The sequence below is a fragment of the Podarcis tiliguerta genome, assembly GCF_965153285.1.
Source record: "Podarcis tiliguerta genome assembly, chromosome: 10".
In the NCBI taxonomy this organism is placed as follows: Eukaryota; Metazoa; Chordata; class Lepidosauria; order Squamata; family Lacertidae; genus Podarcis; species Podarcis tiliguerta.
In genome coordinates, this window is record NC_139543.1 from 72,451,170 (window position 1) to 72,472,217 (window position 21,048).

Below are 21,048 nucleotides of genomic sequence, written 5' to 3' on the forward strand. Positions count from 1 at the left end.
GTAAAAAAGACCCCACTCCTCCTGCCCCTGCCTTTCTGAACCCTGGGGAACCCTCCCCCAAATAAAATATAGCCACTTACCTCCTCTTCTCAACAACCTCTCCATGACAATTGTATCTGAAGAAGTGTGCATGCACACAAAAGCTTATACCCAGAACAAACTTAGTTGGTCTCTGAGGTGCTACTGGACAATTTTTTAATTTTTTAACGCAATATCCGGTGATGCAGCATCTAAGGTTGCCCAGAGCAAGGCAGCTGAGCTTGTGTTTTGCACACACCCTCTCCAGCCCTTGAACTTCGCTGGCTCCTTCCCAGATTTTTCAAACTTCCAGCTGCGTTTTTTCATTTGTGCATCACTGTACTGCTTCAAGTGATCTAGAGGTGGGCTTTCCTTTGCTGGAGGTTTCCAAGCAGAGGTTATTTAGCCGTGATTCCTGCACTGCAGGGGGTTGGACTAGATGACCCGCAGGGTCCCTTCCAAATCTACACTCCTATGATTTGGTGGAGAGCTGACTTAGGCAGCTGCGGTTCCCTCAGAAATAAAGAACAGGAAGGAAGCATCAAGCCCGGAGGCAGCCTGAGCAAATTCGGAAAATGCACTTGGAAGGAAAAGCACGTACCGTATTTTTTGCCCTATAAGACGCACCAGACTGCAAGACGCACCTAGTTTTTGGAGGAGGAAAACAAGAAAAAAAATATTCTGAATCTCAGAAGCCAGAACAGCAAGAGGGATCACTGCGCAGCGAAAGCAGCAATCCCTCTTGCTGTTCTGGCTTCTGTGATAGCTGCGCAGCCTGCATTCACTCCATAAGTCGCACACACATTTCCCCTTACTTTTTAGGAGGGAAAAAGTGAGTCTTATACAGCAAAAGATACGGTATATATTTCAATGACTTGGGAGATTCTTGCAAGGGGAAAGCCACGCTCTTCTCCACTCTGGGGCTGGATTGGAGCCTATTGGTGTGAAACAGAAGGACGCTGGGGTGGGGGCACGCGGCATTTCCACATTACAATGGAGAGCTTCAAGGCAGCAGCTCCACGTAATTGGCTGGGAACAGGCCATGCCTGCCTTGGCAAGATCCACGCCACCAGCCCTCGTCGATTTGCTCGATGTCCGTGATGGTGTCTCCAGGGTCGAAGGAAATCTCATCGTCCCCATCTGACAAAAGGGGGAAAGAGGGTGGGTCAGTCAGCTGGGATTCCCTCCTCTCCCAAGCAGCAGTGTGAGCACCACAGCAGGGTTACGGAAGTGTCAAAGCAATGATTCTTCAACACCAACTTCACTGGACTGGTCATGTTGTGCAGATGCCTGATGATCGTCTTCCAAAGCAACTACTCTATTCTGAACTTAAAAATGCAAAGCATAATGCTGGTGGTCAACAAAATAGGTTTAAAGACTCTCTCAAGGCAAATCTTTAAAAATGAAGTATAAATACCAACAATAGGGAAACAGGGCCGGTGAGCACAATTCAAAGTGTTGCTGCTGACCTTTAAAGACCTAAACGGCCTTGGCCCAGTATACCTGAAGGAGCATCTCCACCCCCATCGTTCTGCCCGGATACTGAGGTCCAGCACCGAGGGCCTTCTGGCGGTTCCCTCACTGCGAGAAGCCAAGTTACAGGGAACCAGGCAGAGGGCCTTCTCGGTAGTGGCACCCTTCCCCAAATATAATATAGCCACTTATCTCCTCTTCTCAACAACCTCTCCATGACAATATTGTATTAAAGGGGGTTGGACTAGATATGCTCCTGGGGTCCCCTGCAACTCTACCATTCTGTGCTTCTATGGTGTCTGCTGTGGGTGATCTATCCAGAACTCCATCCCCACCACCCTCACATCCCAAGCCCCAAACGGATTCAAAACATTTGACTGACCTCCCTGGTAATCATAGAGGGCTCGAGCACACAGCCCTGCCTGGCTCGCTCCTGCAAGGGAAGAAGGTGGGGTAAGTTAACTTGCACCAAGCATGGAAGGACACCCCAGGCACTTACCATGGCCAGGTGCATTCAAAGGCAGCCCTCCATTTGCCCCCCACCTCGGCTGCACTGATATCCTCCAGTTTAGAGTATATTACACGGAGGCGCAGATTGCAGCTACAACAAAGGCGGCATTTTTCCATCTCCACCAAGCTAAGCAGTTGGCCCCTTATCTCTCTCGCCCTGACCTAGCCACTGTGATCCTTGTGACGGTCACCTCCAGACTGGATTATTGTAACTCGGTCTACGTGGGGCTGCCCTTGAGACTGACTCAGAAACTACAGCGGGTGCAGAATGCTGTGGCGAGACTCCTTACAGGGTCCTCGCCACGGGATCACATTCACCCAGTACTATACCAGCTGCACTGGCTCGCGGTGGAGTACAGGATCCGGTTTAAGGTGCTGGTTTTAACCTTTAATGCCCTATACAGCCTAGGACCCTCGGACCTACGGGACCGCCTCTCCTGGTATGTCCCACGGAGGAACTTACGGTCTTCAAATAAAAACATCTTGAAGGTCCCAGGCCACAGAGAGTTTAGGCTGGCCTCAACCAGAGCCAGGGCTTTTTTGGCCGTGGCCCCGATCTGGTGGAACGCTCTGCCACAAGAGACTAGGACCCTGCGGGACTTGACATCTTTCCACAGGGCCTGCAAGCTTTTGTACTTCAAGAGGCGGCTTTTGTACTTCATCACTAACTTACTAAAAAGCTGTAATTTAACAAATAACTCTTCTGTCTCCTTCACCTTAAAAGCATCTTAAAATCTTTACAAGCAGAAGAGAGCAAGTGAAAAGTATGTATTGTTCACTCTTAGTTGAAACATGAACCTTTAAACAGAAACACTCTGACTGCAACTACAAAAATCAAGCTCATCTCCCTGAGACCATCTTCTGAGGCCCTCCTTTCTGTGCCTCCTCCACGAGAGGTCTGGAGGGTGGCAACACGAGAACGGGGCCTTCTCTGCAGTGGCTCCCCGTCGGTGCAATGCTCTCCCCAGGGAGGCTTGCCTGGCGCCTTCATTGCCTATCTTTAGATGCTAGGCAAATAACGTTCCCCTTCAACCAAGCCTTTGACTGATTAATATTCTGCAGCCTTTTGAATGTGTTTGTGGGACAGGTGAGGTTATAGTTTAGTTTTGTTCTTTTTTCTATGATGTAGGCTTTATTCTGTCTTTTTTCCCTTGTTCAACCACCCTGAGATCTTTGGATGAAGAGCAGAAAGCAAATTTAACAAATTGATAAATATCCATGGGAAGAGCCACAGCTCTGTTGCAGAACACCTGCTCTGCATGCAGAAGTCCCACACCCAGTGCTTTTCCCTGGGGGTATGCAGGGGTACGCAGACCCCTTAAAATTTTGTGAATCTAAGTTTGGTCTTATTGAGGGGCAGTATTTCATTTTGAGTAGGAAAATGACAGGACCCATAAACATTTTTTTAGGGGAGGGGAAGCACTGCCCACCCCCATCAACCAGCCCGGACACGGAGGTCCAGCTCCGAGGGCCTTCTGGCGGTTCCCTCCCTGCGAGAAGTGAGGTTCCAGGGAACCAGGCAGAGGGCCTTCTCAGTGGTGGCACCCGCCCTGTGGAACACCCTTTAGAAGACACCTGAAGGCAGCCCTGTTTAGGGAAGTTTTTAATGTCTGGGTTTTTTTGTATTTTTAATATTTTGTTGGGAGCTGCCCAGAGTAGCTGGGGAAACCCAGCCAGATGGGTGGGGTATAAATAATTTATTACAGTGGTACCTCCGGTTGCGGACAGGATCCATTCCAGAGCTCTGGTCAGATCCTGAGGTTTTAGAAAGTGCCTGTTTTGCGCATGCGTGGGGTGTGGTAGAGTGCTTCTGTGCATGCATGCGTGGCAAAACCCGGAAAAATAGTACCAAGAATGCCGTGTCTGTATCCCGAAGGATACATAACCAGAGGTGCGTGTGTAAGTAGAGGTAAAGAGACCCCTGGCCATTAGGTCCAGTCGTGGCCAACTCTGGGGTTGCGGCGCTCATCTCGCTTTATTGGCTGAGGAAGCTGGCGTACGGCTTCTAGGTCATGTGGCCAGCGTAACTAAGCCGCTTCTGGCGAACCAGAGCAGCGCACGGAAATGCCGTTTACCTTCCCGCCAGAGTGGTACCTATTTATCTACTTGTACTTTGATGTGGTTTCGAACTGCTAGGTTGGCAGGAACAGGGACCGAGCAACGGGAGCTCACCCCGTTGCGGGGATTCGAACCGCCCACCTTCTGATTGGCAAGTTTCCTGCTTGGCAGGGGGTTGGACTCGATGGCCCTTGTGGTCTCTTCCAACTCTATGATTCTATGATTCTATGATTCTAAGTCCTAGGCTCTGTGGTTTAGACCACAGCACCACCCACGTCCCTTGTAAGTAGAGGTACCACTGTATTATTATTATTATTATTATTATTATTATTATTATCCCCAATGGCGGCACCCCCAGGTAGGATGCCCCCCTTTCTCTCACCTGCCAAGGGCACTCCCCCACGGTTGCTGAGAACCTGATCTGGGATCTCCTCGTAGTCCTCCTGGTCGGCGTCCAGAGCATTGTCGTAGATGGTTTCGTCCCCATCAAGGCCACCTGGCATTTCCTCATAGTCCCCACCATCGGTGTATTCCTCATCCAAGCTGGGAGGCTCCTGGCGGTCCAAGGGGCCCTCAACTTCCTCATAGTCACCGCCGTAGTCCTGGCTTTCCGTGTCTGCAGGTGGTGGTGGTTGCGGCGGCACGTAAGATGGCTTGGGTGGCTCTGCAACGCCCTCGCCCCAGAGCAGGCTCCGTGGAGGAAGAGCTGGAGGGGGTTCCTCTTCCTCTTCCTCCTCTGGCGCTGCCTGGGCATGGGGAATATGGGGAGAAAAATGAGAGCCTTGCCAGCTCAAACTGATTCACCTACGTTTATTTTTTTATTTTCAAATGATTTTTATTGGTTTTACATATAATCACATTACCTAACATCGTACCCTCTTATTTTATCTCTTTGGCTCAGCTGAGACTAACGGCTTCCCAAATTAAACTTTGCATCTTTATATGTTGCTTCGTTTTCTATCCTTGTTATATCATTACCTAAAATATTGAATTACTCGACCTGAATAGGCAGCAATATCACCTTGCAGATCTTCAGATAACCCTGACAGTGGTGTTAATTGCTTCCAGTTGTCTTTCAAATTAATATAAATTTGTCCTTTTGGAACGCTTGGTCTCGCTGGTTCTGTATTCTTCCCATCAGTTTTCCCAGTTCTACAAAGTTCATCAGCTTCAACAGCCACTCATCTTTTGCTGGCAATTCCTGTTGTTTCCATCTTTAGGCTAACAAAATTCTTACCACAGTTGTTGCATATAAGAACAATTTTTTATCTTGTCTCGGTATCTCTCTACCCACCATACCCAATAAAAAATGCTTCTGTTTTTTTAACAAAAGTGTTTTTAAACATTTTCTTTAACTTATTATATATCATTTCCCTGAAAGCTTTTACCTCTTCACATGACCACCATGTATGGTAAAAGGTACCCTCCTTTTCCTTATATTTCCAGCATTCGTTTTTTGTTCTCTACTGTCAGATGGCTGTTGCAGTTCCTCAAGAGTAACCAGGCAGGACTCCAACCTGTCTTTTACAGGCTTTATTTTGGTGCAAACTATTTACAGTGAAGAGCATCAAAAGTTCATGTCTGGCTCAATCGCTAGCAGAATCCGGGAGTGGTCTCTTTTTGGACCTCCTCCAACATAAGAGTTTCGTTACCCCCAGCCTTCTCCTTCCCTCTTTGCGCCTTAGGCTACTGTGCATGATGGGTGATGGCAAGGGTGTGCTTCCCTCCTCTCTGCCTTGCCCAGGAGCGGTGTTGAGGCTCCCACCAGCATCTTCTGGTCCTTTTACCTCTTCCCCACTGGAGGTGGGGCTTTCCTCCTCCCCGGAAGAGGAACTGCTTCGCAAGATTTTCGGAGGCTCCCTGTAACACAACTGCCCTTCTATTCCTCGCCTCTGAGCCGATGGCAGTTCCCTGACATATACATTTTAGCCAATTTAATAACGTTTTCATAATATTCTCTTTAGGCGTGCTGCATGCAGTAAAATTAATACCTTCATTCCATAACCTTCACCTAAGTTTAAGAATATAGGAATTTAAGATCCTGCTAGGTCAGGCTAAGGGCCCACCTAGTCCAGCACCCCAGACCCACCAAGTGTCCTTATTTTCCAGGGACAGGAATGTTAGAATTCCTGCTCCGTGATTGCAGTCATGGGATTGTTGTCTTTCACACGACAGTGTATGTTTTGACTCCACAAAGTGGGAAGTGACAGAGACAGGATGTTTGTATTCTGTGAAGTGGGACTATTGTCCTTTGTTCTTTCTCTTTGCTGTCATGCTAGAGAGAGAGGGAGCCATGTTGCAGTGCTCCCTGTGTGTTTATATGTAAATAAAGTAGATTAGCCAAAATGCTGAGTTGCTGAGGTCTGTTACACAAACTGCGCAAACTCTGCGGATCCCTAAGCGTGCCAGTGTCGGTTGGCATCGGTCTCTGTGATGTTCGGACTGAAGAAAGCTTTTGAAGCTCCCGAACGATTGACCAGGAGGGAGAGAACATGCCAGTTGGGCATGTGTCTCTGCCAGGGTCCTACTCAAGTGTAGGACAAGTGCCTGACAAGGAGGTCAGTCCACAAACTGAGAGGAACTGTCCAGCCCCCTTGGGCACTCTACACCTCTTGGGTGGCACCTCTCCATTGGTGTTCCCCAAGGCATCGCCATCTTGGGCACGAGTGAGCCCTTACCTGGTGCTCAGGGGCTGGCGGTGGCACAGGGGGCAAGCCAATGGCCTCTCTGCCCACTTTCATGGACCCTGGCGAGAGTCTGGGGGCTGGAGCGTTGCTCCTTGGCTCCTCACTTCTCTGGGTTTCCTGAAAGGATAAAATTAAATACAACTATTATTATTATTATTATTATTATTACACTGTATATCCTGCCTTTTTCCCAGAGAGTGGACTCAAGGCAGCTTATACAGATCAGGTGAGATACAAAAAGCTGGAAACATATAAAAAGCAGGAATTTAAAATGGAGAACAGCAACAACCGGGAAAAGATAGAAACAATATTTTACAAGGACAGAAAGAAACAACACGGAGAGAATAATTGCCACACACAAGAAGAACAAGGATATAGTTTGAATGCTTCACCTGTAGGCTTATAAATCATTTAATGTGCCCATACGAATGGAAGTCGTTAATACTGCAGTTGTTGTATAAGGGATTGCTATTTTGACTGGAGTGCAATTGAAATTAATAAGATTTTGGAATGCAGAAATAAAGTAAATCACCAAACCATCAATTCTAGAACGTGGGGGGGGGGCACCTAAATTATATAATTTGGTATCTGAATGATTGGTATTAGCCAGTGCTTTTTTAAAAAAAATAATGTTTAGAGGTACTCTCATTTTGACTGAAAAAAACCACCATTTTATAGTTCAGTTCGGGGGGGGGGGAATAAATACAGTAAATAGACAAATGGACAAGGATTCACAAAATGTTTAGGGGTATGCGTACCCCCAGAAAAAAGCACTTGTATTAGTAATTGTATTATAATTTGGCATTGTTATAATGAGGCTATTATTGGATTATTGTAATTGAGATTAGATAGATGATAGATAGATATAGATAGATAGATGATAGATGATAGATAGATAGATAGATAGATAGATAGACAGATAGATAGATAGATGATAGATGATAGATGATATAGATAGATAGAGGATAGATAGATAGATAGATAGATAGATAGATAGATAGATAGATAGATAGAGATAGATAGATTAGATAGATGATAGAGATGATAGAGATAGATAGATAGATAGATAGATAGATAGATAGATAGATAGATAGAGATAGAGATGATAGAGATAGAGAGAGAGAGAGAGAGAGAGAGAGAGAGAGAGAGAGAGAGATGATAGAGATAGAGATATATATGACATTAGTTTAAAAGGGACCAGAGGAGGAGCAACTGCTGGGAGGAGGGCAGAGAGAGAAAAACGCCTTGATGCATCTGCAGCAGCACAACTGGAGGCCTCTGTCTGCCCCAGATGAAGACCGCCTCTCAGTCTTCTCTTATCCAGCCTAAACACACCCAACTCTCTCAACCATCTCCAGACCTTCGATTCTCCTGGCTGATCCTCTGCACAATGTATGGTGTGGATGTCCCCTGCGATGTTGCCCAGTGTGATTGGAGGTAGAGATTGGGGTGAAGTGTAATGCCTGCCTGGCCCCCCACCTGAAGGCAGCTTAGCCTGAGATTAGCCAAAGGCCTGGCAAGGGCGGAGAAAGGGGGGGCGGGTTGTTAAAGTTTGTGGATCGTAGATCCTTTGACCCACGGAGTCTGCTGCAGTGGCACTGCAATAAATTTGATTTATTGCCACTCTGACAAACTTCAATGGCGCCCACACACTTCCACTCGCACGCCGCCACTCTTCTCAGTTGCCGGATAATAGCAGAGTTCACAAGCAGCGTAAAATGGCTTGTCTGTGTCAACTTGGTGTCAGCTTGACACCAGTGCTTCTATCACTCTCTATTTAGAAGCATAACAAACAGAAAAGAAAAACCTGCAGAATCTAGCTGCATGCTTGCAGCTTTCTGCCTCTAATAAAACGAAACTACCTTGCTCACATTCTCAGACAGACTGCTCTCTGCAGCCTCCAGAGAGCACAAATCAAAGGAAAATGCCCGGGTCATGTGCGCCATGCACCCAGTGAATAAGAACGCTTCCTGGAGTGTTAACTCTTAACTATCCAGAACCACAACACGGGTCGCCCCGGGTGTCACCACTGAGGGGGGTGACAAAATGCCGGGCAGCACTCACTGCGGGGCCTGCAGAGCGCCCGAGCCATGCATCTCTCCTGGGAGTGATGTGGTGGCTTGGGTGCCCGCAGGCTCCGCACTGCCCCAAACGGTCCACCCGCCTCCTCCTCAGCTGTAGGGCGGCTGAATGGGAGGAGGCAGGCAGACTCCCCCGAGGCCCCACGGAGCATCCTGCCCCAGCTTGCCCCGCCCATGTGAGAGGCTGGCCCTGCCTCTGGGCACAGGGCACACACGCTGCCCCAGGCACCTGATCGGCTTGCTCTGCCGCTGTGCCTGGCTTGGACTGATCCACAGAGGACATGAAGGACCAGGCGCCTCACCTCCTGCTCCTGCTGCCGTTGTTCCTCCTGCTCCTGCAGCTGCTTCTGGGCTGCCTGGCGCTCCTGCTTCTCCCGGGCCTGACGACGCGCTCGCTCTTCCTCTGCCCTCTTCCGGTTGTCTTCCTCGGCTGACTTGGCCATGCTCTCGAACCGCTGCCTCAGGTTACCTGCTCCTGCAGAAGCTGGTGACAATGACAAGGGGCAGGGTGAAGACTTGGCAGTGGGGGCCTCCCTCCACCCACCCACTGATTAACACAGTTTGTTATAAAACTAACAGCCTCGTACCCAACGCAGAACAGGAATTTGAAGAGACGCAAGAAATCGATGCAGTTTTGAAGTCAGTGCAACTTCAAGATCAGTGGCTAAAATTAGTTTCGAAAGGTTCAGTCCACCATCTTGAACGGGACTCGGTTTTATCCAAAGGAAGGTGGAAACCTGCTCCGTAATCTCAAGTCCCGTCATGCAAAATTGGGTTACGATATCTTGGGGGACGCGATACCTAGGGAAGCGGGTGGCGCTGTGGGTGGCTTCAACTCAAGGCAACTTCCGTCGCGAAGGGCCACAGGAGAGGCAGGTGCCTAGGACTGCAACATGGGCCCATCTAGGGGTTCCAGAAGCGAAGCGCACTGACTTTTGCAGGAGGCTATACAGTTGTACCAGGGACGCGGGTGGTGCTGTGGCTTAAACCACAGAGCCTAGGACTTGCCAATCAGAAGGTCGGCGGTTTGAATCCCCGCAACGGAGTGAGCTCCCCTTGCTCGGTCCCTGCTCTGCCAACCTAGCAGTTCGAAAGCATGTCAAAGTGCAAGTAGATAAATAGGTACCACTCCGGAGGGAAGGTAAACGGCGTTTCTGTGCACTGCTCTGGTTTCGCCAGAAGCGGCTTAGTCATGCTGGCCACATGACCCGGAAGCTGTACGCCGGCTCCCTCGGCCAGTAAAGCGAGATGAAAGCCGCAACCCCAGAGTCGGACACAACTGGACCTAATGGTCAGGGGACCCTTTACCTTTTTATCTTGGGGGGATGCATCTTAAATGCACAGTGAACCAACCGACAACATTCCAAAATATACAGTCAAGTTGCATCCTATGCAGAGGGTTGGTTCTGAGGGTCATGAGCATAGCCAAAATTACCTTTACCTTGGCTGGCAAGTGGGGGGGGGGGTAAGCCCCCTAGGGAGCTCCCCCCCCCCTCGGTCTTCACTGCCTCCCCTCACTCTTCCACATGTGAGCAACCTGTTGATGGGAGGAGGAGGAGGCAGGCAGGCAGAGAGAGAGAGATGAAGGCAGAAGAAAAAGGCTGGAATGGATCGAGAATGGAGCTGCAACCAAGAGTATATGGCTGAATTCTCTGAAGCAAAATGCATGTATGATGCAACTTGACTTTATAGTGGATTGTAGAGTTGGTGGGACTTGGGGGGGGCACCTTCTCCAGCTCCCTAGCTCAGTCTAGAGCCCGTAGTGCAGGAGGCACTTAGAGCACCTACCCTCTATGGACCTGCCCTCTATGGATGGCTTGCTAAGGCGCTGGTGCAAATCGCTCCCTTTCAGCAACTAGGGGGTCTTGATTCCTAGGGGTTTTCCAACATCACTCATGGATCATTGTGGGCATCGACCCACTGACCTTGACAGGTTGGCCAGGGAAAAGACTTACCGGCCTCCACAGGCGTTGTCTTCTCATACGAGGAAGTTGGAGCTTCCATCTCGTTGAAACCAGCAGCGCTCTGCAAAGAGAGGTCCACAGTACACCCAGCTGGCCAGGACAGAGATGCCACAGGTTCCTCACCTCCATGCAGGAGGTCTTGCCGCAAGAGGCTGGGCATCATTCCCTCCCAGAACCAGACTCTGAGAAGGTCAGTCATGGGTGCTCACAGGATCTTATCAGCATGGATCATTTGCCCCATAGAGGGCCTTTGGTGGAGGGTGGAGGGGCGAGCTCTGCTTACCTTGTCCACCCGGTCCTTCTGCACCCCATAGCGGCCCCCAAATCCCTTGGCATGATCTGCAATGTGGGAAGAGGGGAAAGGGAGGAAATGAATGGCCCTCCAGAAACCAAGCCACAGGAGAGCCTTTCCGCAAAGGCAAGCCCATCTCCATGATGGGCTCTATACATTTGACAGCCCCTTCCAAGGGCTTCACCCCAACCCCATATCATTCTCTGAACCGGGAGGCATTTGACACCCACCTGTCTGGGACTCGTGGGGTTTCAATTCCTCCTTGTGTGACCAGCTCAGGGCAGATTTGTCTTGGCGGTCTTTTTGCACACCATACTTGCCCCCAAAGCCAACGGCGTAATCTGCAAGGGGGACGAGTGAATTTCAGAAAGATGAAAGACCTGACCCCATTTTGCTCCGTGGTCTGCCCCACATCAGAAGATCTTGGCTGCTGGATCCATTGTTCTCATGGTGGCCAATCAGGCGCCCCGGTTGGGAAGCTCACAAGCAGCACCAAGGCACAACAGGATTGGTTTCCTCCACCTGAGATTCATGGGATGCCCAAAATAGTGGGATGGGAAGGAAATGTGCATGGGGGGGGGGCACTTCATGTCTGTGGTTTGGAGGTTAGCAACCTCTGTTCTATAGGCATGAGCTCTCAGGGTTTCCCCAGCAACTGAGCTATGGATAGTTAACAGACAATCATAAAATTGTTTTTAATTGCTGTATTGTTTTTAATATTTGGTTGGAAGCTGCCCAGAGTGGCTAGGGAAACCCAGCCAGATGAGTGGGGTATAAATAAATTATTATTATTATTATTATTATTATTATTATCATCATCATCATCATCATCATCAGACTCAAGGGTCATCTCCAACCCCCTGCAATGCAGGAATCACAGCTAAGGTGGTCCTGACAGATACCTATCCAACCTCTATTGAAAAACCTCCAAGGTAGGATGATCAACCACCTTCTGAGGGAGAGTCCGTCCCTCTGTCAAAAATCTCTTACTGTCAGAAAGTTCTCCCTAATGTTCCACAGAATCTCATTTCTTGTCATTTGAAAACATTGGTTTGGGAGTCTTCTGGAGCAGCAGAAAACAAGCTTGCTCTATCTTCCATGGGACAACCCTTCAGATCTTTGGCTCCCATCTCTCAGCCGCCTCTTTTCCAGGCTAAACGTACCCAGCTCCCTCAACCATTCCTCATCAGGCTGGGTTTCCAGACCCTCGACCACCCTGGTCGCCCTCCTCTGCACATCTTCCAGCTTGTCAATATCCTTCTCAAACACAGGACTCCAGCTTCCCACAGCCAGGTGCCCTCTAGATGTAATTGCACCCCAACTCCCCATAGCCTGCATGGTCAACAGCCAGGGGTGATGGAGCTTAGCAATCCCTGGACTTCACCAAGTTGGGGAAGGCAGGGCTAAACAACATGATGAAGGCCTGCTTGTCTCTTTCCAAGAGCTCCACCCCACATCGTTCTCTGAACAGTGAGGCATTCAACACCCACCTGTCTGGGACTCGTGGGGTTTCGATTCCTCCTTGTGTGACCAGCTCAGGGCAGATTTGTCTTGGCGGTCCTTTTGCACACCATACTTGCCCCCAAAGCCAACGGCGTAATCTGCAAGGAGGTGAAACCTGGTGAATTTCATGGTAGATGAAGTTGATAGACTACATGGAACTGGTGGAAATGACTGGCAGAATCCGAGACTAGGGAGAAGAGTCGTTGGAAGAAGACTGGAAAAAGTTTAAAGACTATCTACTGAAATACTGTAAAATTAATGAATGTTGGAACAAAGTTGGAAGTTATATGGCTTTAGTAGAAATGTTATAAGGATTTAAGTATAAATAGATTAATGGAAAGGTAAAATAAGGTTAGAATGTGTTAAGATAATTATAGGACAGATAACAGAGGAAGATGGAAAGGAATTGCTGAAACATTTGACAGAAGTGGAATACAAAAAGGGAGGTGTGAGGAGGTTGGTGAAATAAGTGAATGAAAGATAAGATACTGAAATTGTTTGAGTGTTTTAAATTGTTTTTGTTTGGTTTTGTTAGCTTAATGTGTCTAGTGTTATGTAGTGTTTTTATATTGTATTGTATTGTCTTTTTCTTTTCTTTTTTCTTTTTCTTTCTTTTTTTCTGTTTTTATTTGGTTTTGTAGTGTGTAAATTGTTCAAAAAGCAATAAATATTATTTTTTTAAAAAAAGAAACCTGGTGAATTTCAGAGAGATGCAGACACTGTTGGATATTCTGTGTGTGTGTGTGTGTGTGTGTGTGTGTGTGTGTACAAATCATTTGTTCCAGAAACAGAGAAGAAGTTTCAAGAAGCGGTAGAAGGCTGAGATTGTCCTGTCTATGCAAGGGCATTTTCTGTGGGAACTGTTCTTTCGACATGTGCAGTGGGTAACAACTGTTCTGTGTAACTCGTCATAAGTTGTGAGTCTCTTGCTTGCTCCTTGCAGTGAGAGAAAAAGAGTCCTGGACTCTTGTTGGACTCTAAGCATGCCTTGACCACAGCAGTGGTGAATGTCTATATATATTTGCTACCAATATGCTTTTTTGCCTGTCAAGTAAACTTCTACACTTGACTGAATCTTTATGGCATCCATGAGTGTTTATGGCTGTGATGGCCTGGGACTCGGGCTCAGACTCGGAACTGAAGGAGTCTCAGTCCGCACTGGATCCTTTGCCTCAGGCAGCATCTGAACCAAGTCTGGGGCTGATTCTGAAGAGTCCCAGTCTGCACAGGTTCCCCTGCAACAAACACCAGCTGGGCTGAGTCAGGGGCCGGAGCCTGCCCTGGCTCCAGATGCGGGGATGACCTCGTTGCCTCCAGCTGGGCCATCACTTACAGCTGCTCCACTACCAGTTGGGTCAGGGGAGGCTGAGGTGGCCTCTGGGTCTAGTAACCCACTGACATCTCCCAAGCTGCAGAAACTGAGGTCTGAGAGAAGCAGAGACCTGAGTACTCGCAGGAGGAGTGCTCGCCTTTGGGCGAGACAGGGAGGTGAGTCGCTGGGGGATCAGGACCGGCCGTTACCCCATCAGAGATAAAAGGCTGTCGGACCCCGCTCCAGGTTGCGGGAGCGACATTGCTGCTACCTGCCTGTTACCCTGTGCCTGACCTATCCTGGTTTCCTGCCTTGGCCCAGTTGGACTGACTCCTCGTGGAATCCTTGGATTCGGGACCTGACCTGGACCGTGTTGCTCGGGTTAACCCCCGGGCCCAGCACAATTGCCTACTGTGTGTCTTCACCCAATTGCCTACTGTGTGTCTTCACCCAGAAGACGCTTCCAAGGAAGGAGCTGTGTTGAGATGTAACTCTGCTGAGTGTGGATACCGGCACACACACACAGTGAAAGCGGTGCCGGATCCAATCCTTCTAAATCATCCATCAGATGATGATGGGTTGATCCAACAGAAACAACTCCAACCCACAAGAGCTGGGCCATCTCAGCAGAAACAGCATGAGTGAGATAGAGCTGGGAAGCAGAGCTCCCTCCATCAGATCTGCTGAAACAGGCCAGCCCCATCAGGCCTCCTCTCCCCTCGGCTGCCACCGTGGGGCTCTCAGGATGCCTCAGAAGAAGAGAGATGGGAAGCAGAAAGCACATTTCATCGCCTTTGCTGAAGGCCCAGCTCTCCAGAGGCAATGGAGTGCACCTCTGGGAGAGAAGCCGAACTGCTGCGTTAGCAGGACCAAAGTCACTTCCCTGGTGTGCAAGCCTGAGCATTGCATTGGGAAGTCCTGGGTTCCCCAGATGACAAGACTCTCCTCTCCTCCTTGTTGATGTGGTCGAAAGAAAAACAGAGTGATATGTTCATCACCAGGAGTTGCTGGAAGGAGGCATACAAGGCGCAGTCCAACCGTCTTATAGGAACAGCTGTTTAGAAACTGGTGACTGGGCACCAGTACAATTGGGGAAAATGTATAAAACTGGCTCAAATGTGTGTTGGAGATGTAAGGAAAAAGAAGGGACTTTTTACCAAATGTGGTGGGATTGTAGCAAAATTAAAATGTTTTGGGAAATGATATATAATGAGTTAAAGAAAATGTTTCATTTAACATTTGTGAAAAAGCCTGAAGCTTTTTTATTAGGGATTGTGGGAAAAGACCTGCCAAAGAAACTAAAAAACATTTTTATGTATGCGACAACAGCGGCAAGAGTCTTAATAGCACAAGGATGAAAGAATGAGGAAATCCCGATGAAAGAACTTTGGCAAGAAAAACTGATGGACTATGCGGAATTGGCAAAATTGATACACAACCTACGTGACAAGGATAACTGTGACTTCAAAGATGAATGGGAACCTTTTACGAAATATTTGAAGAAGCAACAAAATGAACTGGACTCTTTGGCAGGTTTCGAATAAACATTCACAAACTTTGTATTATATTACATAGATAGATAATTTGAGGATCTTTGCAATTTTATAACATGCAGATAGAAAGATGTGTTGAGAAACCAGAGAAAGGAGCTGAGGGAAATCGGGGGGGGGGGGCGTTCTGTTTAGGGGGGAGGGGGAGGGGGAAATGGAGGGGGGAAACAATGTGGAGGATGTATTTTTTAAAATTACTGTGTTGAAATTTGTAATAAAAATTTAAAATGAAAAAAAAAAAAAAGAAACTGGTGACTGGGTTTTTGTTTTCCTCTTCCCTTCCTGCCCATTTCCCCTCGTGCGTTGTGTTCTTTTAGACTGTGAGCCTGCAGGTCGGGACTGTCTTGTTCTGACTGTATGTAAGACGTTCTGGAAGTCTTTATGGCTAAAGTGTGGCGCACCAAATGCTTAAAATAGAGAATGCTCTCTGCATTTCATGGTGGGGTGAACTCCAGTAGGAGACAACATTCTTTTGCACTGCCTTCTGGCGCATAGCTCTGTGTGCATCTATCGTCATGCTCCAGCCTGCCCTACAGCCATGGACAAATGTGCTCCCCTGTGCTTCTCCACATGCTCAAAATGCACCTTCCCTCTCCAGAGGCCTTGGAGCACATGGAGAGAGAGGCGGAGGGATGGCTGCAGTCAGACACCAGGGATAGGAATCTGTTTGGCTGTTCGCATTTCCTGAACCAAGACACAAACCAAAACACAAACGCCCTTTGAAAATCACACTTCTCCAAATTTTGTGATGCAGAAAATTTGGGGGGAAAGGGAGAATAACAGGAAGCAGCAGGAATCTCTCCAACCTTACCTTTCTGGGAGGTGTGCATCTCAACTTCGCCCTTGTACTCAAAACCGAGAGCCGACTGTGGGGAACAGAAGGTGAGAAAAGTTGTTGTAGTTCTTATAGGTACATATAAAGCCCCACAGAGAACAACACAAGGAAATAAAAAGGACAGCTCTCTGCCCCCAAGAGCTTGCAATCAATGTGCTATGAGTGGGGCAGGCCAGTGTCACGATCCCTCAGCCTAGCAGTAACCTAGAGGTGGGGGCTGCAGAGGCACAGAATGAGATTCAAAGAATCATATAATGTCTGGAAAGTGTCTGGACGCAATTAGAGGATGGATGGCGGTTAATGGATTGAGGTTGTTGGGGAACAGGGGGCGGGCGGGTGTGGGGGATTCCCTGGTCCTGCATGGGGTAACTGTGCCCCTGAAGGACCAGGTGCTCAGCTTGGGGGTCATTTTGGACCCACAGCTGTCCATGAAGGCGCAGGTCCATTCTGTGTCCGGGGCAGCTGTCAGCCAGCTCCATCTGGTACGCAGGATGAGACCCTCCCTGCCCGCAGGCTGTCTCTCCAGAGTGGCGCATGCTCTGGTTGTCTCTCGCTTGGACTACTGCCATGCGCTCTATGTGGGGCTACCTTTGAAGGTGACCCGGAAACTACAACTAATCCAGAATGCGGCAGCTAGACTGGGGACTGGGAGCGGCTGCTGAGACCATATAACATCGGTTCTGAAAGACCTGCATTGGCTCCCAGTACATTTCTGGGCACAATTCAAAGTGTTGGTGCTGACCTTTAAAGACCTAAATGGCCTCGGTCCTGTATCCCTGAAGGAGCGTCTCAACCCCCATCGTTCTGCCCGGACACCGAGGTCCAGCTCCTAGGGCCTTCTGCTGATTCCCTCACTGCGAGAAGCCAAGTTACAGGGAACCAGGCAGAGGGCCTTCTCGGTGGTGGCACCCTCCCTGTGGAACGCCCTGGCAGCAGATATCAAAGGTAAACACAATGGGACTTCAACACTCACCTTGTCTGCTCGGTCCCTCTGCACCCCATACTTCCCTCCGAAGCCTTTGGCTGCATCTGTCTGAGACGAGTGCATTCCCACTTCCGCAACATACTCATGGCCCAGAGCACTCTGGGAAATCAAGACAGAGCGGTGTCAAATCCTGCCAGGTAATTCAGGGTGCCCTGGTTGTTTGGTTGGTCAGCTCCCCACCCCTCTCCGCAAACCACTTAGACAGGTGATGGAGGCCCCCGATGTTAATCACCTGATGTCATGATGATGTCATGATGATGACAACTCCAAAGGGGGGTATTGTCAGCATCAGTCAGCGAGCCCCACACTGCCCACTTGCAGATGTGACAAAGCTGTCTCGCTTTGTACCGTATTTTTCTGTGTATAAGATGCCCCTATGTATAAGACGACCCCTATTTTTTTTTAAGCCCCAAATTAATAAATATTTTAAACACCAAACAGAGGTGAGGGTGAGGGTCCAGGTTACTACCGTGAAAAATGGGCCCTTCTTCTTGGATACACACACACACACAATACACAAACAAACCCGAAACCTTAGCAGCATCCCAAGAACAGAGACCTCCCCCTTTTGCACCTTGTCCATGCGGTCCTTCTCCGTGCCAAACTTGCCCCCGTAACCGTAGGATGCCTTGGGCGCTGCCTCCAACTCCTTCTTCTTGAGAACTTCATGTTCCTCGGACACTTTGCTCCTGAGCTTGTGGATGCTGCAGAGTCAAAGCACAAAGGGGGAGTTTGAAAAAGGAGGCAGGGCTGAATGGCCCCCAACCCAGTGACCATTTCAAGGCAGATCCCTTCGCTATTCCCCCCTCCCATCTCTAGAAATACTGGGTTCAATGGGCAGCCACCTGCAGGCAGAACTGAGGTCACTTCTGCGTGGCCCATTTATCTAGCTTTCACCCTGACAGGTTAAAGGGTAAAGGGGACCCCTGACCATTAGGTCCAGTAGTGGCCGACCCTGAGGTTGCGGCGCTCATCTCGCTTTACTGGCCGAGGGAGCCGGCGTACAGCTTCTGAGTCATGTGGCCAGCATGACTAAGCCACTTCTGGCGAACTAGAGCAGCACACGGAAACGCCGTTTACCTTCCCGCCGGAGTGGTACCTATTTATCTACTTGCACTTTTGGTGTGCTTTGGAACTGCTAGGTTGGCAGGAGCAGGGACCAAGTAACAGGAGCTCACCCCGTTGTGGGGATTCGAACCGCCGACCTTCTGATCAGCAAGTCCTAGGCTCTGTGGTTTAACCCACAGTGCCACCCACATCCCATACCCTGACAGGTTAGCAGGGAGATTAAATGATGTTGGCTATTTAACAAGCATTTATAAAATCGTAGCTTTGTAGTGTTGGAAAGGACGCCGTGTCAGTTTTCATTTCTCGGTACAGAAAGTACAGTGGGCCCTCTGGTTACAAATTTAATTCATTCCGAGGATCCGTGCACAACCCAAAAAATCTGTATCCAGAGGTGCCGCTTCTGCACACATGCACAGCACAATAGAGCACTTCTGCGCATGCGCAAGCAGCAAAACCCGGAAAAGCTATTGAACAATGCAGGACAAATTGTTACAGAAAGGGCAATAGTTTAAAGCATATCTTTAAAGCTTTGTGTACAGATTTTGACATTAGTATAACTTTTAAAAGTCATTTGTAATAAGATGAAGAAGGTTTTAAAATTGGATTGTTAAGTATATAAGGTTTTGTGGACGTGCATAAACAAGTATATTATATTGGAACCAAGAGGGGGAGTGGAGGAAAGTTGATCAAAATTTATGCTTTAATTTGGTTCTGACCTCTCCCCCCATTTTTGTATTGTTATTTTTGGAAAATCAATAAATTGTTATCAATAATAAATACAAAATAAATAAATAAAAGAGGAGGAGGAGGAGACAACTATCCATGGCTCCTAGCTGGCTTTATTCTGTCTCCATGTTTGAAGGCAGCAATGCTTCTGAATAGCAGAGGGCTCTTGGGCTCGGATCCTGATTGTGGTCATCGCTTTGTCAGCCACTGTGAGAACAGGATGCTGAACAAATGGGCCACTGGCCTGATTCAGCAGGTTCCTCATATATGCTACTGAAAAAAGGTCTTGCGTCTTGCCTCCATGCAATGGCACTAGAATTTTGAGCAGGGAGCAGGTCCACTGAACCCCAAAGAAACAGCTGGATTAGCTTTGTGGCAACTGAGACCTAATCTGTGCAATCTGTTGCATTGTTGTGCGACTGCAATTCTTGTCAATGACCTGGTTTTCCCTCTCCCTCTCTCTTTCCAGAGAGTACAAAAGCTTGCAGGCTATTTTGTGACATTTCGGTTGGCCCAATAAAGGTTTTGCCCCAACATGGGTCCAAATAGAGGAGCAACTCATAGATATTATATATACAGATATACCTCGGGTTGAAGTCGCTTCAGGTTAAGCCTATTCGGGTTGTGCTCCACCGCGACACGGAAGTAACGGAGAGCGTTACTTCTGGGTTTCGCCACTCACGCATGTGAAGACGCTCAAAATGACATCACGTACATGCGCAGAAGCAGCGTATTGTGACCCGCGCAGGCGCATGAACGCAGGTTGTGTTCGCTTCAGGATGCAAACAGGGCTCTGGAACGGATCCCGTTTGCATCCAGAGGTACCACTGTATATAAATACAGTGGTACCTCGGGTTACAATAGCTTTGTTGTCATAATTTCAAGTTACGAATGTGGCAAACCCAGAAGTGTATAGTAATTCCGGGTTTCACAGCGCACGCATGCACAGAAGCGCTCTGCATGCTTTGCAGTCACGCAGAAACACTCTATCGCACTGTGCGCTTGTGCAGAAGCTGCGCCTCTGGATTCGGACTTTTTGGGGTCGCCACAGACCCCCGGGACGAATTAAGTTCGTATCTGGAAGGTCCACTGTAATAACTAAGAATACAGAGATATTTTAGAAAGAGGAAGGAAACCATTTGCTCACTCAGATTTCTGAGGGCAGAACAAGGAACCAGTCACTGCAAATCACAAGGAGTTAGATGTCATTCCTACATGGCTGGAGAAACTGCCCCAAATTGGCACACAGATGTTGGGTGCAACGTAAGTCAATGATCTCTCTTCAGCCAGGTGGACCCCAGACAAGCCAATGCACCTATTAGCGTCTCCTTCCTCTCCAGGAGACTCTTCTATTTGTGGCTGGCCTGCAAAAGCCCTTATTTGGCAAGCTGCTCGCTGAGCGCACACCACTTCCTTTTCCTGCAAGAAGCAGGCGCAGCCATGGCAACCCCTGAAGGTGACGTGAAGCAGGACAGGAACCCCAGCCCAGCTCCTGCAACTGGCCCTGAGAGCGCAGAAGGGGCCGCTTTCTGCATCGCTTCAAATCACAGCCCAGAGGCACTGCTGCATCTGGCGGCAGAGTCTTCCATGCAGATTCTTGCACCCGTGTTCAAGAACAGGGTGGCCATGGGTTCCTGGGACCCACTTTGCAGAGGAGGGGCATCTGCTCAATCTTGACAGGGGACAGTCCTCTGTCTGAAGGAGGACTCTGCCTGAAGGTCATGGAATCATAGAATCGTAGAGTTTCAGCCGTGAGTCTAATCCTCACCATGGTGAAGTGCATGGTAGTTCTGTTAATAGTAATAATTTCTAAATTGGCATCTAATCTTATATTTGATATATAGGGAAAGGGAAGGGACACAGGTGGCACTGTGGGTTAAACCACGCAGCCTAGGGCTTGCCGATCAGAAGGTTGGTGGTTTGAAGCCCCGTGATGGGGTGAGCTACCATCGCTCCTGTTGCTCGGTCCCTGCTCCTGCCAACCTA

At 48.7% G+C, this 21,048-nt stretch overlaps 1 protein-coding gene across 1 annotated transcript in view; it reads right to left on the bottom strand.

Annotated features, from left to right (window-relative positions):
* Positions 1–882: 882 nt before the first annotated feature.
* Positions 883–21,048, bottom strand: part of GOLGB1 (golgin B1) — a 69,794-nt gene continuing 49,628 nt past the window's right edge. The window contains exons 25-36 of the mRNA XM_083401606.1: positions 17,843–17,972; positions 17,257–17,367; positions 16,260–16,314; positions 12,574–12,684; positions 11,314–11,424; positions 11,075–11,130; positions 10,783–10,852; positions 9,130–9,311; positions 6,738–6,863; positions 4,442–4,805; positions 1,874–1,924; positions 883–1,158 (exon numbers count right to left, since the gene is read on the bottom strand). Coding sequence (XP_083257732.1) covers positions 1,022–1,158; positions 1,874–1,924; positions 4,442–4,805; positions 6,738–6,863; positions 9,130–9,311; positions 10,783–10,852; positions 11,075–11,130; positions 11,314–11,424; positions 12,574–12,684; positions 16,260–16,314; positions 17,257–17,367; positions 17,843–17,972 — 1,504 coding nt within the window. The 3' untranslated portion in view covers positions 883–1,021. The remainder of the gene's footprint in view (positions 1,159–1,873; positions 1,925–4,441; positions 4,806–6,737; positions 6,864–9,129; positions 9,312–10,782; positions 10,853–11,074; positions 11,131–11,313; positions 11,425–12,573; positions 12,685–16,259; positions 16,315–17,256; positions 17,368–17,842; positions 17,973–21,048) is intronic.